At 38.8% G+C, this 21569-nt stretch overlaps 1 protein-coding gene across 7 annotated transcripts in view; it reads left to right on the forward strand.

Annotated features, from left to right (window-relative positions):
- LOC308502943 (uncharacterized protein) overlaps positions 1–21569 on the forward strand; it is a 90998-nt gene that overhangs the window by 6187 nt on the left and 63242 nt on the right. For 4 of the 7 annotated variants that reach the window (XM_081080741.1, XM_081080744.1, XM_081080743.1 and 1 more), the window contains exons 4-6: positions 3469–3575; positions 4877–5014; positions 7327–7397. In XM_081080741.1, coding sequence (XP_080936867.1) covers positions 3469–3575; positions 4877–5014; positions 7327–7397 — 316 coding nt within the window. Of the gene's footprint in view, positions 1–3468; positions 3576–4876; positions 5015–7326; positions 7398–19651; positions 19703–21569 lie in introns of all 7 variants that reach the window. The other 3 variants (XM_081080742.1, XM_081080745.1, XM_081080740.1) reach the window with 1 other exon arrangement.

The raw sequence follows: 21569 nt of genomic DNA on the forward strand, positions 1-21569 counted from the left end.
CTGGCGAATCACAGTCACCCTAGGAACTTTAAAAACATTCACAACCATTTACAAGCTAGGCTCTTCCTGAAGGTTTTGACTATGTAAAGCTAATAAGGCCTGGACATGTGTTGTTTAGAAATATTTCCCTGAGATTCTGATACAACTCTTGGTTAAGAACTACTAGTGCAATATATCAATTCGCAGATCTCAAATACTTAAGAAATCTCTAGAAGAGGTGGAGTTTGAGAGGTGATTTTCCTTCAGCTCTCTCCTTCCCAACACTCTTTGCCTGACTTTTGAACTGTCTGTACCTCTGGGCTCGAGAAGTGGAAGGAAATATCATTGGCAGTATCTACTGGCTTAAAGAAGAACACCTTTTTCCTTTCAGCCATCAGTCATTCACTGGTGCTCTGAGAATCTTTAGAAACTTGCTGATGGGTGGTCTCCTAATGCATAGAATCGGGCCCTTTAAGAGTTTTGCCGATGGACATGCGTCCTATTTGGGAGACCACCTCAGGGATACTGTGGATACCTGATCATGGCATTGTACATCAGAAGCTAAACATTAATGAATGCCAACTATAATTTTATATATATAATGTGATGGTTCAGTGTGAGGTCGGAGGGATAGTGGATGGGGGGAGGGGGGTTCACAGTATGAGGGATATAAATGATGAACGTCTAAGTATTACCTTGTTTTGTACACCTGAAACTAATAAATAAATTAATTAATTAAAAAAAAAAGAGTTTTGCATGTTTGTTTGTGCTCAGGTTGTTAGATCAACAAATGCTTACTGCATGCGGGGTTTTCCTGCAGTAATAGGAAATTGTGAACCTGCTTTTTTTGCCTGTTGTTCTGTAAATCTCCAGTTTTCTTTTCTTTGTTTTTAATTAAATTTATTAGAATGACAATGGTTATTGTATTTAAATAGGTTTCAAGTGTACATTTCTATAATGCATCATCTATATGTCATAGTATGTGCTCACCACCCAGAGTCAGTTCTGCCTTCACCGTATATTTGACCCCCCTTACCCTCTTCTACTATCCACCGTCCCCCCTTATGTTCTGGTAACCACTGAACTGTTGTCTGTGTCTGTGAGTTTTTGTTTCCTTGTCTTGTTCGTCTGTTGCTTTCAGTTTCATATCCCTCTTATGAGTGAAGTCGTATGGTCCTCGACTTTTTCTGTCCGATTTGTGTTGCATAGCATAATACTGTCATGATCCATCCATGTTGTCCCAAATGGCAGCATTTCATTTTTTTCTATGGCAGAGTAGTATGCCATTGTGTTTGCATACAACATCTTTTTTATCCAGTCATCTATTGAAGGACAGTTTTGTTGTTTCCATTTCTGGGCCACCGTAAATGTTGCTGCAATGATCGAAGGTGTGTGATAAACTCTCTCAGTATGTCTGTGAAATTCATAGAGCCGTGGCATAATCACGATGGTAGGTTTCAACATGAAATCCCGTGAAGTTAGTAGCAATACAGATGGGAAGTGTCAATAATTTAGTGTCAGCAGTTCTATAATGTAATTATCCATTGGGTTAACAATCTGAAAAATGAATACAAATAGATTATGGTTTGAATAAGAATGGGAAAAATTCTTGAAGTGGGTGTAATGAGTCTAAATGACAGTTTTATTGCATGTTGGGGCCCAGTTTTTTAATGAAGCATATGATACTAAAAAACAGAAAGATTTTACATACAAATATTCACATTATACACAAACATTTGGAAACAGCAGATAAAAAATTCCAAGTGGGCCACGGACTAATTATGGCTCCTCAATATGTTTCGTTTGCCTCCATATGTTGAGTCAACATCGAAAGTTTTGGAGACTCATGAAGAAGTAAGGATGTCAAGCTTCTCTGAAAGAATCAAGCCTGGTCCCCTTGAGCCCTGACTACAGTTGGGTGTCCTGTGGCGAGGCTGCACCTCTTATATGAGACATGTGTTCCCTAGTGTGCCACTGTCCCCACCTGGGTTCTTCACTTACTTGGGTCACCTTCTTTGCCTCCGTAAGCACTGGAGTGTGCGATTCCTGTTTTATAGAATATTTTGATAAACGCTTCAAGATTTTCAAGACAGTCTATATTGATTTATTATATGTATTCTATATTAATCTCCTTAGAATGAGAGTGAGTTTTTCAAGCTAGAATTCTAAGTTTTTCTTTTTAAAAAACAAAAACCAAAAAACTTCCTTTTTCATTATATGTCCTATAAATAATTATACCCATTGAAATGTCTTTAAGTCTTATGAGGTCAATGATGGTTATAGTTGTAGATGTTATGCATATTGCAGGCAGTATTCTATCATCCTCCTCAACGTGGTTCCTTAAAAATGCAAGTGATTTAGTCGCTTTCATGATGCTAAAAATCATCCATATAGATCAGCATTAAAACGTGAACTGATAAGCCATGATATTTTATTTCGGAGTTACATTTTGCCTGAGCTATAAAATAATTTTAAGTAGCAATTAAAATAGAACCAGAATAAAAAAGAGATTTTTTCAGAAAGTAGATAGGCATTGGGGTCCCAAGGTTATCATTGTAACTGAGAATAAAATTTCACATTGAGCTTACCAACAGCTAAGATAAAAACCCATCGTCTTATAATGGGAGAAAACCAATGGACCATTTAGTGATAAGCAATCAAAGGTCATTTGAAGCCTAACTCTTTTTAATTTAGAGTCCACTTCCTTAGTGACCCTTTTGGAGCAGGAGAGCCTGAAGTTGACATCTGGGATCCTGAGAACATGGATAGAAGAGAAGCAAGCAAGTTTGTATAAGCTGCAGAAAACCTCACCTCTGTTGGAAAGCTCTCCGAACTGTATCCCTGAAATTCTGTGATATTTCAAACGTTAATGTTTGCCACAGAAAAGTATTGTCAAATCGGGATTAAGCAACCTGAAACACTTCTTTAGTAATAACCATATAAAGCACAGTTTTATAATACTTCTCAAACACAGGTGATCTTTCTGGAATCTTCCTACTGGGGCACAGTAATTAATTTCTGCTAAAGTACATATTCTTTGGAATATAATGTAACAAACACTACCCCAGAAATAATTATTTAGGTTATCAATTCAATGAAACGACTTAAAGCATTTACATCTATGTTTTCGAGCTTGGAGATACAGGGATGAAGAATAGCCCCTGCCCTCAGAAGGCTCTGGGTTCTGGTGGGGAACGATAAAATAACTGCTGTATAGTGCGATAGAGATTGTGATGGGAGCAAAGTTCTTGGCACCAGGACTGTCAGTGTTTGAAGGGAGTTCTGGAGAATGAGGTGGAAGTCCATCTGTTGGAGAGGAAGGGGGAGGATATTTTAAAGGGAAGGAGCAGCAGACGACAACACAGAGGGCTACTTTTTATTTACTTTCTCTAGTGTATGTTCAAGTTTAGAGGATCTTTTATGAGTTTTCAAATTCAATTTAGAACTACGTAGTTTTTTAAGCTATAAATTGTTTTCTCTGTTTTACAGTTTGGTTTTACACCACTTTTATTTGCTGTGAATGAGAACTGCCCGAAAATGGTGGAATATTTACTCGAGAGACATGCAAACATACATGCAGTTGATAAGTGGAAAAGGTACTTGTTTGTTTGTTTTTTAACTTAGAACTGTTTTAGAGCGGTAACAGTTACTCAAGTCAGAAAGATTAAATTAAGAAGAAGAGGATTAACCTATAATTACAAAGTGAAAAATATCAGCACATCGTCAGTTAGGTAGAATAGCAATTATTCTGACTGGTGAACAGGAAGAACCGTATCCTGCAGGATTCATATTCATTTATGATATCGACTGATGTCATTTGTCATTGCAGTTTTTGGTCACATGGTATTATATTAGCTAAAGGGTTTTCACGGTAATTTTACTAGTTTTGTATAGTATGGACTCTAACTTAGTTTATGATACAATATTGGGTTTAGTCTCTCTGACAGTTTTTTTAACCTCTACTGTGTATTCAGGTTTCCTTAAAAGATGCACGTTAAACATAAATAGGAGTTGATTTTGTTGTTTGGATGACTCTGCTTTAAATTGTTTTCCTGAAGGAATACTGATGTTATAGGGTTTTCCCTAAATGACTGTGAATTACTACTACCAGATATTCCTCAGTTTTTATTCTTTTTTCATTTCTAGTCTATTTTGATGTTTTTTTAAATCATTTTTAATTGGTATGGGTAGAAGGGAGAAAGACAACATTAACTGAATAAACTTCTTCTTTAATGAAACAAGTCATAGATGGGTGATTAAAAAAGAGATGGGCTTTCAGTTCACTCAGGACTGGGTTAAAAGCTCAGCTTTCCTACGTGTCACGTGTGTGACCGTGGGAACATTACTGTCATCACCAAACATGTTTCCCGATGTGGAAACGAGGGAAATAATATCTCCTTCAAGTACGGTCGTGTGTCATGACCTGGCATGTGATTCAGTGCCCAGCACATGCTTATGAGCACCGTTAACTCAACGATGACAATGTTTACTAGAATTATCACTAATATTATTGTTTTGAGCCTGCCAAGTAGCTTTAACTTACTTGAATTCTAGCTGACTTTGGATGCACCATATATAAGACTAAGGAAGAAACGGGAAATTCTTCATTGAAATCTTCACCTACTTCAGTTAAGTGACCTCAGCAGAGTTACTTGGCTATTAGAGAACTTTAAATTAGCACCTTCTAGGTAATACCCAGTGGGGCAAGAGGCTTTTTTTTTGTTTTTATGTCCCTTCATTTTAGCCTTGGACATAATTTACAAAGATGAACACTTAAGCATGTAAATGGTCGATTGTATACAGATAAGCACTGTATTGAACTTGGTAAAGTCTCTCAATGTTGCTGTGTACGTAACTGAAAGTTCCTAAGGGTGAAGTTGTCTCTCCGTTATTTCAGAACAGCCCTCATGCTTGCTGCAAGGAATAAGTCCTCAAATACAGTCCGGCTTCTGCTTCAGGCAGGTGCAGATGTCTTTGCTCGAGATGACACTGGGCGCACCGCGGAAGAATATGCTTTCTCTAAGGGTTTGAAGGAGTAAGTGTGTACATTGAAATGCTAGTTATCACCAAACTGGGCTTCCAAACACTTGAACTGTTACTTCTTAGGGAACAGGTGAGACGTCCTAACTGGGGTCAGGCAGGGGGGGAATGGCAGTGAGTTAGTAGACATCCTCAGCCAGAAACCAAGCAAACGATCAGACGTGTAAGACGTAGCAAAGGGACAGATTCCTTATCCCAGAACTTTGAAGACCTTTATCTTTAGGGATCCCCACATTCTCCGTTTCATTCCAAGCATAACCCCTGTGTGTCAGGTACCAATAATGTCTCTTCTCTGACTTTTCCTACTAGTTATTTGGGGGTGTAAAATGTACAGTTTAGCAGGAAATTCTGTATTTTCTGGAGGCTATTGGCTATGCTCCCCCCTTGAATTTTTCAAGAAGCCAGAGTGTTCCCTAAGTCCAAGGGGGACCATCCTCTTTCACAAGTCAGATGGAGAGGGAAGGAAGGTCATTCTGGTCATTCATTGGTTTCCATCGATTGTGTTGCTGCATGGTTGCTATAGAAACGGATCCTGTCGTCATGACTCCCCGTGCTCCCAGGTTCCCTTGCTGATCCCGAGTCCTCTGTGTCCATGGTTTTCCACATTTGGACTTCGAAGTGGCGATATTTTTAACTTGACATGCAGATGCTTGCTTACATTCTCAGCCCCTATTCCAGAGCACCAGCTCCCTGTCCCGGGAGCCAGGACTTCTAGCTTTAGCCACACACAGCCTTCCCTAACACTGAAAAACTATGCGGGGCCCACATCTTAGCCCAAACCTCATGATGACTTACCCTTTGGAGTGTCTTGTTGTGTCTTCTGCCAGCACATGTTAGTTGGAACTTTCTGAGCTGTCAGAGAGGTGCTAGTAATGCTGCAGGAAAAGATCAGACTTTCCTTTCTCCTTTGTTACCAGATCTGTACCCCAAGGCCACTTGCTATCCCATGGAGTATCTTTCCTTAGGTCCTGGAAGGTCCCATAACGCCTTTCCCAGAGTAGACACTAACTTGCCTGTGATTCCTTAGTTAAGATGAGGCTCAGTGATCTGTTTTCCAAAATAATGAAAATCTGGCCAGTGACTTGACTCTCCCTCAGGTTTCAGAATATTTAAAGTTTTGCCTGACATGGAAGCCAGTAAACAGAAAGCTCTGGATCTAAAGGAGGTTACTTGGTGTTAGAATAGCTGCACCCCTTCCACGCCTCATGAGTGTGCATATATGTTCTATCTTTCAAGTCAACTGGGGATGCCTAGGAAGGTTAGAAAGATCTGATAGGTCAGAGTTTCAGCAGGTAGACATGAGACGGAAGTAGTCCAAGCCAGGTCTTGACTTCTGTGACTTTTCTGCCACTGGTGTGATTAGCTACGATAATAGGGGCAGTTATGTTATCTACCTTATTGAGGTAACATATTTCTAAACGCATTTAATTACAAATTACATAATAGCTGAGATGTACTGAATTACAAACCACAAAGAGAGTAGCTGATAACCAAAATTAAAAACATTTTCTGTAAACTGCAACATTTGAATGTTAAATAGAACCTATGAAAAGCACACATTAGGTTTATTTGGAATTCCAAAATAATTTCAAAAACTAAAGCTCAAAAAAACTTATTCCGTTGCCTTAACATTTTGCTGTATTATCTATTTGATCCTCTGACAACCTGTAAAATAAGGCAGTGAGATGCTTGGTTTGTAGAGGAAAGCTCTGAGCCTAACAGCGGTGACTTCCCCGAAAACGGATCTTGTGGACTATAGAACTAGGATTTCTGAGTTCTCAACTCTCGCCCCTGCTAATTCTAATTAACTGACTGAACTATACTGCCCTCAACATGACTGGTTCACCTTGTTTTTTTGTCTTCTTTAATCACATGCTTAAGAAAAATTTTGTACAACTTACTATGGTTTTTTTTTTTAACTTAAATTTATAGGGGTGACAATGGTTAGTAAAATTACATAGGTTTCAAATGTACAATTCTTTAATATATTGTCTATATATCACATTGTGTGATATACCACCCAGAGTCAGTTCTCCTTCTGTCACCATATGTTTGACCCCCTTTACCCTTTTCTACTATCCCCTCTTCCACTTACTCTCTGACAACTACTGAACTGTTGTCTGTGTCTATAAGTTTTTGTTTCTTTATTTGTTTGCCTTTAGAACTTACAAAATTGAAGCGTATGGGATAATTCAAGTTTTTATATTAGTTCAGATATTACCTGAAATACTCTAAGAATTCCATGTTTTGATAAATGTTTTCCTGTCAGTATTAAGACAGTAATATTCTCACCTCTTTTATACATAGCAACGTCCAACTAATTTCTGGTTATAAAAAAGGATGGAGATGTGAAACGTCTTCTGACAGTAACAGTCGAGGTAAGACTCTTAATAGTGAAGTATTCTTTGTGGTCCTACCAGACATACAGTAAGACTAAGAAAGTTTTGCTATTGAAAGAGCTGTTAAAAAATGTGTATATTGCATGTATATTTTTTCTTTGTTAGTTAATGTCTTTCTTAATAGTCTAGTATTCAGAATTATTATAAAAGTTAATTGTAGGTAATTTAAAATCTGAGAGAGTATTGTGTGAAAAGAAACTCATTTATCTAGTCATGACCCCTACAATCCCATATGATATTTGTGTAAATAAGAAAAATGATTTTTAAGTTAGTATGTTGTATGTTGCTTCTATAATCACCTTATAAGTTGGACAATAAGTTGGACTTGTAAAAATGGATATTTGTTTAAATTTTACAGCAAATGGATTACACGTAGTGAATGAATTCTTGTTATTACATTGTGGTTTGTCTCACCATAATGTAACTAAAACTAAGAACTCAACAATACCTTCATAGTCCCATAAACAAATGGCAAACAACAAGAACTACAAAACTTAGCCAGTGTGAAGGAATCGCAGTGAGACTGTTTTTTTAAAAAATTTATTTATTGGGGTGACAATTGTTAATGAAATTACATAATTTCAGGTGTACAATTCTGTATTACATCATCTATAAATCCCAGTATGTGTTCACCACCCAGAGTCAGTTCTCCTTCCATCACTATATATTTGATCCCCCTTACCCTCATCTCCCTCCCCCCACCCCCCTTACCCTCTGGTAACCACTAAACTATTGTCTGTGACTATGAATTTTTGTTTCTCATTTGTTTGTCTTGTTCTTTTGTTGTTTTTGGTTTATATACCACATATCAGTGAAATCATAGGGTTCTCTGCTTTTTCTGTCTGACTCATTTCGCTTAGCATTATACTCTCAAGATCCATCCATGTTGTCACAAATGTTCCTATATCATCTTTCCTTAAGGCCGAATAGTATTCCATTGTGTTTATATACCACAACTTCTTTATCCATTCATCTATCGAAGGACATTTTGGTTGTTTCCATGTCTTGGCCACCATAAACAAAGCTGCAATGAACATTGGAGCACAAGTGTCTTTATGTATAAATGATTTCAAATTCTTTGGGTAGTTACCCAGGAGAGTGATTGCTGGGTCATATGGTAATTCTATTTGTAATTTTTTGAGGAACCTCCACACTGCCTTCCATAGCGGCTGCACCAGTCTGCATTCCCACCAACAGTGTAAGATGGTTCCTTTTTCTCCACAGCCTCTCCAACACTTGTTGCTATTTGTCTTGTTGATGAAAGCCATTCTGACTGGGGTGAGGTGATATCTCATTGTGGTTTTTTATTTGCATTTCTCTGATGATTAGCGATGTGGAGCATTTTTTCATATGTCTATTTGCCATTTGTAAGTCCTCTTTGGAGAAATGTCTCTTCAGGTCCTCTGCCCATTTTTCAATTGGGTTGTTTGTTTTTTTGTTGTTGAGTTTCATGAGTTCCTTGTATGTTTTGGATATTAGACCCTTATCAGAGGAACTGTTTGCAAATCTCTTCTCCCATTCAGTCGGTTGCCTCTTTATTTGTCGATGGTTTCTTTTGCTGTGCAGAAACTTTTAAGTTTCATATAGTCCCATTTGTTTATTTTAGCTTTTACTTCCATTGCCTTTGGAGTCAAATTCATAAAATGTTCTTTGAACCCAAGGTCCATAAGTTTAGTACCTATGTTTTCTTCAATGCAGTTTATTGTGTCAGGTCTTATGCTTAAGTCTTTGATCCATTTTGAATTAATTTTGGTACATGGTGACAGATAACAGTCCAGTTCATTCTTTTGCACGTGGCTATCCAGTTCTCCCAGCACCATTTATTGAAGAGGCTGTCTTTCCTCCATTGTATGTTTTTAGCTTCTTTTGTCAAAAATTATCTGTCCATATTTATGTGGTTTTATTTCTGGGTTCTCAATTCTATTCCATTGGTCTATGTGTCTGTTTTTCTGCCAATACCATGCTGTTTTGATTACTGTAGCCCTGTAGTACAAGCTAAAGTCAGGCAGTGTGATACCTCCAGCATTGTTCTTTTTTCTTAAGATTGCTTTGGCTATTCAGGGCCTTTTGTGGTTCCAAACAAATCTGATGATTTTTTGTTCTATTTCTTTAAAAAATGCCATTGGGATTTTGATGGGGATTGCATTAAATCTGTATATGGCTTTGGGTAATATGGCCATTTTAACTATGTTGATTCTTCCAATCCATGAGCACGGAATGTCTTTCCATTTTTTTGTGTCTTCTTCAATTTCTTTCAAAAATGTCTTATAGTTTTCAGCATATAAATCCTTCACTTCCTTGGTTAAGTTTATTCCTAGGTATTTTATTCTTTTTGCTGCAATTGCAAAGGGATTGTTTTTTGTATTTCTTTTTCTGAGATTTCATTGTTAGTATATAGGAATGCAATGGACTTTTGTATGTTGATTTTGTAGCCAGCAACTTACTGTATTCGTTGATTGTTTCTAACAGCTTTTTGGTGGAGTCCTTAGGGTTTGCTATATATAGCATCATGTCATCTGCAAAGAGTGATATTTTAACTTCTTCATTCCAAATTTGGATGGCTTTATTTCTTTCTCTTGCCTGATGGCTCTGGCAAGGACTTCCAACACTGTGTTGAAAAGCAGAGGTGATAGGGGACAGCCCTGTTGTGTTCCTGAACGTAGAGCAAAGGGCTTCAGTTTTTTACCACTAATTATGAGATTAGCTGAGGGCTTGTCATAGATGGCCTTTATTACGTTAAGGTATTTTCCTTCTATGCCTTTTTTTTAAGTGTTTTAATCATAAATGGATGTTGTATCTTATCAAATGCTTTTTCCTCATCAATTGATATAATCATATGATTTTTGTCCTTTATTTTGTTCATGTGATGTATCACATTGATGGATTTGCGGATGTTGAACCATCCTTGTGCCCCGGGGATGAACCCCACTGCATCGTGGTGAATAATCTTTTTGATGCATTGTTGTATTCGCTTTGCTAGAATTTTGTTCAGGATTTTTGCATCAGTATTCATCAGAGATATAGGTCTGTAGTTTTCTTTTTTTGTGTTGTCCTTACCAGGTTTTGGTATCAGGGTAATGTTGGCCTCATAAAATGAGTTAGGGAGTACTGACTCTTCTTCAATTTTTTGGAAGAGTTTGAGCAGGATTGGTATTAGATCCTGTGTGAAGGTTTGGTAGAATTCACTAGTGAAGCCATCTGGTCCTGGACTTTTCCTTTTGGGAAGGTTTTGGATGACTGATTCAATTTTGTTACTGGTGATCGGTCTGTTTAGATTTTCCAGTTCTTCATGGTTCAGCCTTGGAAGGCTATATGTTTCTAAGATCTTATCCATTTCTTCTAGGTTATTGAATTTGGTGGCATATAGTCCTTCATAGTATTCTTGCATGATCCTTTGTATTTCTGTGGTGTCCATGATAACTTCCCCTTTCTCATTTCTGATTTTGTTAATTAGTGTCTTTTCTCTTTTTATCTTAGTGAGTCTAGCCAAGGGTTTGTCGATTTTATTAATTTTTTCAAAGAACCAGCTCTTTGTCACATTAATTTTTCCTATTGTCTTTTTGTTCTCTATTTCATTGAGCTCTGCTCTGATTTTTGTTATTTCCTTTCTTCTGCTGACCTTGGGTTTCACTTGTTCTTCTTTTTCTAGTTCTTGGAGGTGTAACATGAGGTTGTTTATTTGGGATTTTTCTCGTTTCTTGAGACAGGCCTGTAATGATATAAACTTCCCTCTTAAAACTGCTTTCGCTGCATCCCAAAAATTTTGGTAGGATGTACTTTCATTGTCATTTGTTTCTATGTATCTTTTGATCTCTCCTCTAATTTCTTCTTTAACCCAGTCGTTCTTTAAAAGTATGTGGTTTCATCTCCATGTATTTGTGTTTTTTCCTGCTTTCTTTTCGCAGTTGATATCCAATCTCAATTTCAAAGCCTTGTGATCAGAGAATATGCTTGGTATGATTTCAATCTTCTTAAATTTGCTGAGGCTGCTTTTATGCCCCAATATATGGTCTATCCTTGAGAATGTTCCATGTACACTCAAAAAGAATGTATAGTCTGATGTTTTAGGATGAAGTGCTCTATATATGTCAATGATGTCCATTTCATGTAATGTGTCATTTAGGGCTGCTATTTCGTTATTTATTTTCTGTTTGGATGATCTATCCATAGCTGTCAATGATGTATTTAAGTCCCCTAGTATAATTGTGTTTTGGTCAATTTCTCCCTTTAGTTCTATTAGTAGTTGCTTGGTATATTTCGGTGCTCCCTGATTGGGGGCATAAATATTGATGACTGTTATGTCTTCTTGTTGTATAGTCCCCTTTACCATTATGAAATGTCCATCTTTGTCTCTTGTTATCTTTTTCACCCTGAAGTCTGTTTCATCGGAAATCATTATGGCTACACCTGATTTTCTCTGGGTACCATTTGCTTGGAGTGTCAATTTCCACCCTTTCACTTTGAGTCTATGCTTGTCCTTGTAGCTGAGATGTGTCGCTTGGAGACAGCATGTGGTTGGGTTTAGTTTTTTGATCCAATCTGCTACTCTGTGCCTTTTTATTGGTGAGTTCAGTCCATTTACATTTAGGGTGATTATTGATACGTGAGGATTTCCTGTCATTCTATCTTTAGTTTTCTGGTAAGGCTGTGACTCCATTGTTTCTTTGCCTTTTTGTTGTTGTCTATTATTTCTGTGTGGGGTATTCTATGATGTTTCTCTCTGTTTCTTCTTTTATTACAGTATATATTTCAGTTCTGGATTTTTTTTGAGTTGTTACCCTTAAGATTATGTAAAAGAAAGTTTGATATTTAGAGTATTCCATTTTCTTCAGCACGCTTACTTTCTCCATTCTCCATTCCCATATTCTGGTTCAGGCCTTTACACTCCCCTTTTTTTTTTTTTTATGTTTCGGTTGCCACAAATTGTCCCTGTTGATGGTGGTCTAATAGCCTCCTTTAGTGTTTCTTGTAGTGCAGGTCGTGTATTAGAAAATTCCCTCAGCTTCTGTATGTCTGGAAAAGTCTTTATTCCTCCTTCATCTCTAAAGGATATCTTTGCTGGATATATTATTCTTGGCTCATGATTTCTCTCTTTCGATATTTTGAATATTTGGTTCCACTCCCTCCTGGCTTGTAGAGTTTCTGCTGAAAAATCTGATGATAACCTAATGGGGTTTCCTTTGTAGGTTACCGTCTTCTTTTCCCTGGCTGCCTTGAGGATTCTTTCTTTGGTGTTAATTTTAGACAGCTTCAATATAATGTGCCTTGAAGAAGGCCTGTTGGGATTGAGGTAATTAGATGTTCTATTTGCTTCTTGGATTCGAGGATCCAGTTCTGTCCACAAATTTGGGAAGTTCTCATTAACAATTTCTTTGAATATATTCTCTATTCCCTTCTCTCTTTCTTCTCCTTCTGGTATGCCCGTTATTCTTATATTGCTCTTTCTGATGGAGTCAGATACTTCTTGTAGAGTTCTTTCATTTCTTTTAAGTCTCAAGTCTCTTTCTTTTTCCATCTGTGTAATTTCCAGGTTTCTATCTTCGATGTCACTGATTCTTTCCTCCATATGGTCAACTCTACTACCTAAGCTGGTTATTTCATTCTCAATTTCTTCTATTGAGTTCTTAATCTCCAGAAATTCCATTTGGTTCTTTTTCAAATTTTCAATCTCTTTCATAAAATGCTCATGTTGTTCTTTGATTGCGTTTCTGAGTTCATTAAATTGCCTACCTGTGTTTTCTTGCATCTCTTTGAGGTTTTTCAGAACTGCAATCTTGAATTCTCTATCATTTAAGTCACATATTTCCATATCTTTAAGTTCCTTTTCTGCAGACTTCCCTTTCTTTCTGAGCTGTCTTGTTGCCTTGGTTTTTCTTGGCAATTACTGATTTATTATTTCTCTTCTTAGACATCTACAGGAGAGGCTTCTGCAACAGGTTGATAGGAAGAGGTCTTTCTTTTGTTTTCCAATACTTGTTGGTAGAACATTTTATTTTCTCTCTGACTGCAGCCTTTTTTTTTCTCTCTGACACAGTAGTGCTATGTTTTCTCTGCACTATTCCAGCTTCTCACACAATGGGGGGATTTCCTGGGAGACGGGCCTCTCCTCTGTTAACAGTTCACCTGGGTCATAGGGCGCCACGTCCTTGTGGGGGTGCAGAGAACTTTTGAAGTTCCAAAGCTCTTTTTGCACCCGATTAAGAGCCCGTATGTTTTAGCAGTTCTGTTTACTCCTGCAGGGATCCGCCCAGATAGGTTGGGCCAGGGGCGGGGTGAGTTGTGAGAGGTGGCCCAGAGCAATGGCGGCGATCACCACCACAGCCGGTCCCGCTTCCATAGCTCCCAACCCTTCACCGGAACTAGTTGAGCTGCGAATCTGTGTCTACGGTCCACAGTTCTCAGATCTGCAAATATCCTGTCCTTTTGATCTGACACTGCTACTTTTTCGCTTCTAGCACCGGGCAGGTGGGGGTGGGGCGAGCTCTGGGAGGGTAGGGCGGGGTCGCTAGTCTCCGTGCCTAAGGCTTCCGTTCTCCGCTCGGCAGTGAGGGCTTAAACCACCGTTTTCAGCCTTCTTCCCTCAGTCTTCACTCCGAGTTCTCTGCCGTGAGCGTTGGGTTCAGCCGTGTTATATGCTGCCCCCTCAGTGCTGTGGGCCGTAAGCAGAGCCCTAGCAGTCCGAGTCCTTCCCTCTCCCGCAGCTGCGGTAGTTCCGGGATGCAGCGAGCTTGGAGCTCTGAGCTAGGTCTGCGTGCATCCTCGCCCTGCGCGGCTCCATCCCCACACTTCTCCCTTCCCTCCTCCCCGGCTCACGCAATTCGCCCACCTGGAGGTGAATTCAGTAGTCGGCCTCTTCATCTTGCCTGTCTGCTGTGCAGGGAGTCCTTTGTGGAGTTATTGTTGTCCGATTAGTTGTAAATTCCAGGGGAGCGTTACAGAGGCTCACCTCACGCCGCCATTTTTGGTAGTTCTCCGCAGGGAGACTGTTTTTAAAAGGTATCTACTGATACAAGTCAGTAAAGCTGTGCCTTGTTGAGAAGCATGGATTATTTTCCATGTGGATATGCCAACCAGGTCTCCCTATTATCACCTTTTTTTCTCATAAGTCAAAACAGAGTGAGACATGTTGACCTCATTAGAAGAAAATGTTTTCTTCTGTTAGTTGGATAGTTGTCATAACAGTGTAATTTCTCTAGAACAAGATGCTTTGTAGCCATTAGTCAAAAGATAATCATAATAAATGTTCCCATAGCCTAACTTAGGACTCAAAAGATTATAATAAAAGTACAGAAAAGTTTCACAATGACAAAAACACTATTCTGCTCACTGAATGTGGCACATTGTGCAATCTGAAATGCCCGAGGACCCCTTTAACTTAGTAGACCTCTATCAAAGCACTTGTGTCGGTGGTTTTGCAAATTATAGGAAACACAGAGATGAAATGGAATTTGATCTTTAATGTGCCCCTAAGACTTTAGAGCTGTCCCTGGCTTATTTCTATGGTTTCTTAAAACAGAATTTTCAAGGACAATCTTTTCATTCATGTATTTATTTGCCTCTGCAGCCATTTGCTATGTAACCATCAGGAGTCTTTTAGGCACTAAGTGTTATTTTGATGTTGCAGAAGGCAAGCATTTTAAAACCACAGTCCCTACCTCCAAGAGCGTGTTCTTATCATTGTCATTTTTATTATTTATTATACTTTACACAGTGCTTACTAGGTGCCAGAGCCCACTGAGAGCTTATAATTATCATTATTGTTTGTTATTCGGTGTGTAGCATCAGATCTGACAATTAAGTTTGAGAACTTGCCACTGTGCGCTTACATTGGCAGCACTGTACAAACAGCTCAGTAAGGTTTCATAACCTTGGTATATCAGTGTCTCAGAGCTGTGTTCGTGTTGATGTGTGGCGGTGTCTTGCTGAGTAGCAGTGTCTTGCTCGTTGTTGTTGCATGTTTTTGTGTGCCATTGCGAGGCTGTTTGAGCTTGAATCAGAGCTATGATCAAACATTAAATTTCTTGTTAAACTTGGCAAGAGTAGAAGTGAAATCAGGAACATGTTAGTCCAGGTTCATGGGGATAATGTCACGAGGAAAACGGCCATGTAAAAATAGATTAAACATTTTTCTGAGGGGAAAGATTGCGTCACTGATGAAGAGACGTCATGGTGGCCAGTAACGACCAGAACGGAGGAAAACATTGCAAAAATTCATCGAATTGTGAGTCAAAATCATTGGCTGACTGTGAGAAGCATAGCAGACCAAGTAAACATCGATACAGAAACAGTTAGGAAAATTTTAACTGACAATCTTGGCATGAGAAAGGTGTGTGCAAAAATAGATCCAAAGGAGCTCACCGATGAACAAAAGCAAAGGAGAGTCAAAGGCTGCCAAGACCTTTTGGAGAGGCAAGACAATGTTTTGAGCCGTGTTTTCAATGGTGATGAAACGTGGGTGTACCAATACAATTCTGAAACAAAGCATCAAAGTACACAATGGAAGTCAGCCAATTCTCCACGACCAAAAAGTTCTGTCAGTCGAAATCAAGAGTCAAAACAATTTTGCTAAACTGTTTTGACATCAGAGGGATTATTCATTATAAATTTGTACCAACTGGACAAACAGTTAACCATGTTTAGTTTTTGGAAGTTCTGAAAAGACTGCATGAAAATGTTAGAAGAAAACAACCTCAACCTTTGGCCCACTATTCATGGCTGTTGCATGACGGCAATACATCAGCTCCCATGGCACTGTCTGTGAGAGAGTTTTTAGCCAGTAAACAAATAACTGTATTGATACACCCACCCTACTTATCCGATCTGGCCCCCAATGACTTCTTTCTTTACCCGAAGATAAAGGAAATACTGAAAGAAAGACATTTTGATGACATTCAGGACATCAAGAGTAATACAACAACAGCTCTGATGGCCATTCCATATAAAGAGTTCCAAAATTGCTTCGCAGAGTAGACTAGGTGCTAGCATTGGTGCATAGTTTCCCAAGAGGTGTACTTCGAAGGTGACCATAGTGATACTCAGCAATGAGGTATGCAGCACTTTTTCTAGGATGACTTCGTGAACCTAATTGTCAGATCTCGTGGGCCAGACACTTTATGACCATGATGACGATTTCGGTTGTGAAAATCTGGGTAGGATTTAAGGGAAGTATGCAGTGTGAGTGGGAGTTGGCCAGATAAAGAGGCAGAAGGACCGTGTTGGGCAGGGGAAACAATAATCAAGATTATAGGTTTGGCAGAAGGAACTGCAGACATAGGCTAAGATATACAATGAACTTTGCAGGATTTACAAGCAGTTCAGTTTTGATGGTATAAAAAGCGTGCTGTGGGAATGGTTGAGAAGGTGGTGAATACCTAGGTAAGGCAAGCTTAGGAAAGTCTTTAGTTCTAGAGAAAGGAGTTGCTCTTATCCTGTAGGCCTTGGGAAATATGTCAGTTAGAATGTTTTAGCTGCAGGTAATAGGTGACCTAATTAACAGTGGTTACAACAGGAGGCACCAGGATGGTTTTGGTGGTTCTGTGATGCCATGAGTTGCCTGTTGTTGTCCCTATTTCAGTTGTGAGGTTGTCAGTGTTTCGTTTAAGTCTCATTTGCTGGCTGGTTAATTAGCAACGGCTCCAAGCATCATATTCTCACAGGACAATATCCAAAGGCTGAAGGACTGCGTTTCTATAGGTTTTCCATTTTCTTTGCTGGCTGGTTAATTAGCAATGGCTCCAAGCATCATATTCTCACAGGACAATATCCAAAGGCTGAAGGACTGCGTTTCTGTGTTATATAGTTGGCATACAACATTATATCCGTTCAGGTGTACAACATAGTGATTTGACATTGATATGCCTTGCGAGGTTATCACCACAATATGTCTAGTAAGCATCTATCACCCTTCAAAGTGACTGTAATATTATTGATATTTTCCCTGTGCTGTTAACTACATCCCTGTGGCTTAGATATTTCATCACTGGAAGTTTGTACTTCTCATACACTTTCTTTTTCGTTCATCTCTTCAACTCCCTTTCATCTGGGAACAATCAAGTTAGTTTTTTGTAGCTATGGGTCTGTTTCTGTTTTGTTTGTTTTGTTTTTTTAGGTTCCACATATAAATGAGATCATAAGGTATTTGTCTTTCTCTGTCTTCTTTCACTTACATAATACCTCTAGGAACTTCCATATTGTTACAAAGGGCAAGATTTCATCTTTTATGGATGAGTTATTATTATATCAGTTATATTATGGATGAGTTAATTATTCTAATATCAGTTATAGTATTACTGTATACACACACATACACACACACACACACACACCCCACACACACATATCAAATCCTCTTTATGCATTCATCTATCGAAGGACACCTATGTTGCTTCCATATCCTGGCTATTATATATACTGCTGCGGTGAACATAGAGGTGCAGATGTCTTTTCAAATTACTGTTTTGGTTTTCGTTGGACAAATACCCAGAAGTAGAATTGCAAGATCTCATGGCAGTTCTATTTCTGATATTTTGAGGAATCTCCATACTGTTTCCCACAGTGAATATAACAATTTACAAATCCAAAAACAGTGCAGGCTCTGTTTTCCCTTTCCTCCACTTCCTTGCCGACATTTGTTATCTGGTGCCATTTTGATGATAGCCATCTGACAGTAATGAGGTGGTATTGCTCTGTGGTTTTGATTTCCGTTTCCCTGATAAACAGTGATGATCAGCTATGTGATTCTTTTAAATAGGAAGAAGACTGAGAGGCTGCCAGTAGATCCCTTAACATTTCCAGGCTGGGGTACAGCACATGCTGGTTCCCACAGCAGTTAGGGGTAAAGCAGTCACTGTGATTAGCATAGTATAATCATTTTTCTTTGTGGAGCTGGAGAGAGGCCATGTTCTTTGTGTATTGGGACAGTAAATATCCACACAGCATTGTGGTTCTCCAGTGAGAATGAAGATGAAGAAATGGCAAGTGGGCAGGGACTCAGCAATGGTTACTGCAGGGATCATGGGAGAGTTTTGAGCAGACTAGGAACAAGATGAGACAGCATTCGGACACTCTGGTTGTGGTATAAAGCAGGGACCAGCAAGCTTATCTGTAAAGGGCCTGATTTTAGGCCATGTGGTCTCTGTCATACCTACTCAAATCTGCCATCATGGTATGAAAGCAGTCGTGGGCCAACTGAATAGGCAAGACCGTGCTACAGTAAAGCTTTATTTACAAAAACTGATGGCAGGTTGGAGTTTGCTGGCCCCTCACATAGAGGATAGATTGAAGAAAAGCACATAAAAATAAGTCGCAGACAAAGGAAGCTTTTACTTCCTTGGACTAGTATCAGTCCATTGTGATGTTTTCACCCATCCATTTTGAAAGAAAAGAAAGTCAGGAAGGTTAATTTATTCAATTTAACATGTTGGTCTTTGCTGGCTTATGTCTTTCTCATTTGTTTTGCTGAAAATAAATCCTATTCATTTAGGAAGCAACAATAACAGTCGGTGGTGTCTCATTTTTCCCCCTGTGAAAGCCATCTGCTAAGAGCCCCTGTTTGACTAGGGCAGTGGCTGTGGAAAAATAAAGCAGAGCCTGGAGAGTGTTATGGTTAATACAATTTAGTGATAATTGAATGTAAAAAGTTAGTGGGGAGTGAGAAAACTAAGATGATTCCTAGGTTTCCAGAATGTGCACTAGCATTTCAATGGGACATGAGAAGAGTGACTAGGACATTATCAGATGGAGAGAGAAAAGCAGCAGGTCAATAGGGAAGACATGTTTTTTTCCTCTGAATGTTGAGTTTCTTGGTATATCCAGGGGTAATTCATCCTACATGGATATAATTTTTTGTTTCATTTTCACATATTCTGTTAACCACTGCCTTTTCACACGAGAGCTATGTTTTTAGTTTTATAAGAAATAAAGAAGTTTAGAAAGCAAAGGAACTCTATAATCAGTGTACATTATTATACTACAAGTGATAGTTATATGTTTTTCTGTAATTATCCCAGTTACTTGATTGATTCATAAGTATTATAAAAAGAACATAAACCTTGCCTAGTTGTAGAAAATTGACAGTGCGATCTCTTCATTTGCTATATAGGAACTGATAGAACATGTTGTCATTAGGATTTTTTATTTTTTATTCTGATTAAAATAGGATGGTTGCTTGTTTTACAGTATTTTCTGACATCATTTCATTTATCCTCTTTATGCCTTTATTCAAATATATCTAGCTCTACAGGAATCTGCAAAAGAAGAATCAAAAAAAACAAATTTAATGACAGGTAATCTGCAAAATCACCTTCTGACCTTAATCATGTAGAAAGCATCAACCCACAGAATGAAAATTTCATATAATGCCATTTATTAGAGGTTCTTAATACCACCCCTGGGTTTGGTTATTCACTAGAGCACTTTACAAGACTCAGCTTATAGCTGTACTAGTGCCTGTGATTTGTTACAGTGAGAGCAAAATCAGCAAAGAGAAAAGGTGTGTGTGGCAATGTCTATGACAGGAGGGAACCAGGCGCAAGTTTCCAAGACGCATGTCCTGTGGAGTTAGCAGGATGTGCTTAATACCCCACTATTAAATTCTGGCACCACATGTGAAATGCTGTCTAGTGGTACTGGAGTCTCATTAGACTCAGTGCCTTCATGGAGTGCTTTCATGGCACGCCAGTCACATAGGCAGCGTCCCCCTAGCAGATGCTAACATTCCTGATTCCCAGAAGGAAAGCGAGTGTCCAGCATAAACCACCTTGTTTGTACAAGCAGTTCAGGCACGGTGAGCCACACTTAGTTAGGGAATGGTGGGAACCCTCCCCATATGCAGGTTTCCAGATACCAGCCAAGGGCCAGCCATCCAAGCAGGACTTTCAAAGGATAGCAGTCAGGCCTGCTGTATGAAATCTTTTCTGCACAGCAGTTATAGGCCTGACTTAATTTTTAGTGTAGCTTAAAATTTTATTTTAATAGCAAGGAATATGGTGACGTGCCTTGGTATTGGTTTCAGTTGTATCATCCATTAAACATTGCAGTGCTGGTTACTTTTTTGCCTTTTCGTGAGTATTTCACAGGTATTGCACATACATTACTATGGCAATAACCATGGCAACTCCAATCTTTTTGTGTGATTAATGTTTCAATATAGCTTTTGAATAAAATCAGCACAATGATTTCTGATTTACAATGAGAATCAAAGTTGCCCTGTAAGTACAGGGACGATTCCATTTTGATTCACTTGGCATCACTATTCAGCATGCTAAAGCGAGATGTTCAGTCACGTTTATCAGTGATTTTCTTGTGTAAGTATTCCAAAAATGACTTGCTTTGTTTATGGCTTTTCATACGCTTCATTCGGTTGGGTGAATAATCATATTCTGATACTGGACCTTGATATTCATTTTCAAGGTGACTGTAGTTTGAAAATAGCATTAATGTGTTCATATCTGGTAATAGCAGTTTCAGTGGAAATTTTTTTTTTTTTTATTAGTAAGCCTTCGTTTTTAGAGCAGGTTTAGGTTCAGGGCAAAATTGAGTAGAGAGTAGAGAAAGTTCCCTCAAAACCCACATCCCCGTCCACACAGAGCCTCCCTCGCTGTTGACACCTGCACCCGGGTGGTACATTCACGACGATCTATGAATTGCACTGACTCAGCATGACCACTCACAGCCCACACTTTACGTTAGAGTTTACTCTTGCTGTTGTACAATCTGTGGGGTATGACAAACGTATAATGACAGGTCTCCACCCTTCCAGTATCACACAGAATAGATTCACTAATAGATACTCTCTGCCGCATTTCCTCAGCCCTCCCTTCTCCCTAACCTCTGGAAACCACTCGTCTTTTTACTGCTTCTATAGTTTTGTTTTTTTCTGAATATCATATAGTTGGAATCATACAGTGGCCATCTTTTTGAATGTTTAAAAACTTAAAACTCCAGGGTCATTGAAGGTAGTTATTCAAGATAACCTCTTTGTCTTTTGGGGGGGGTGTGTTTGTTTGTTTGCTGTTATTCATCGGCTTAGGATTTGATGATATATGACTTACAAGGTAAAAAACCATGATTTCTATACACATTTGCCACTAAGGGGAGGGATGAGAAAAATGGCATCACACACTGCTGTACAGCAATAACCCTTTGGACCTT

This window comes from Rhinolophus hipposideros, assembly GCF_964194185.1.
Source record: "Rhinolophus hipposideros genome assembly, contig: SUPER_9_unloc_1, whole genome shotgun sequence".
NCBI classification, from domain to species: domain Eukaryota; kingdom Metazoa; phylum Chordata; class Mammalia; order Chiroptera; family Rhinolophidae; genus Rhinolophus; species Rhinolophus hipposideros.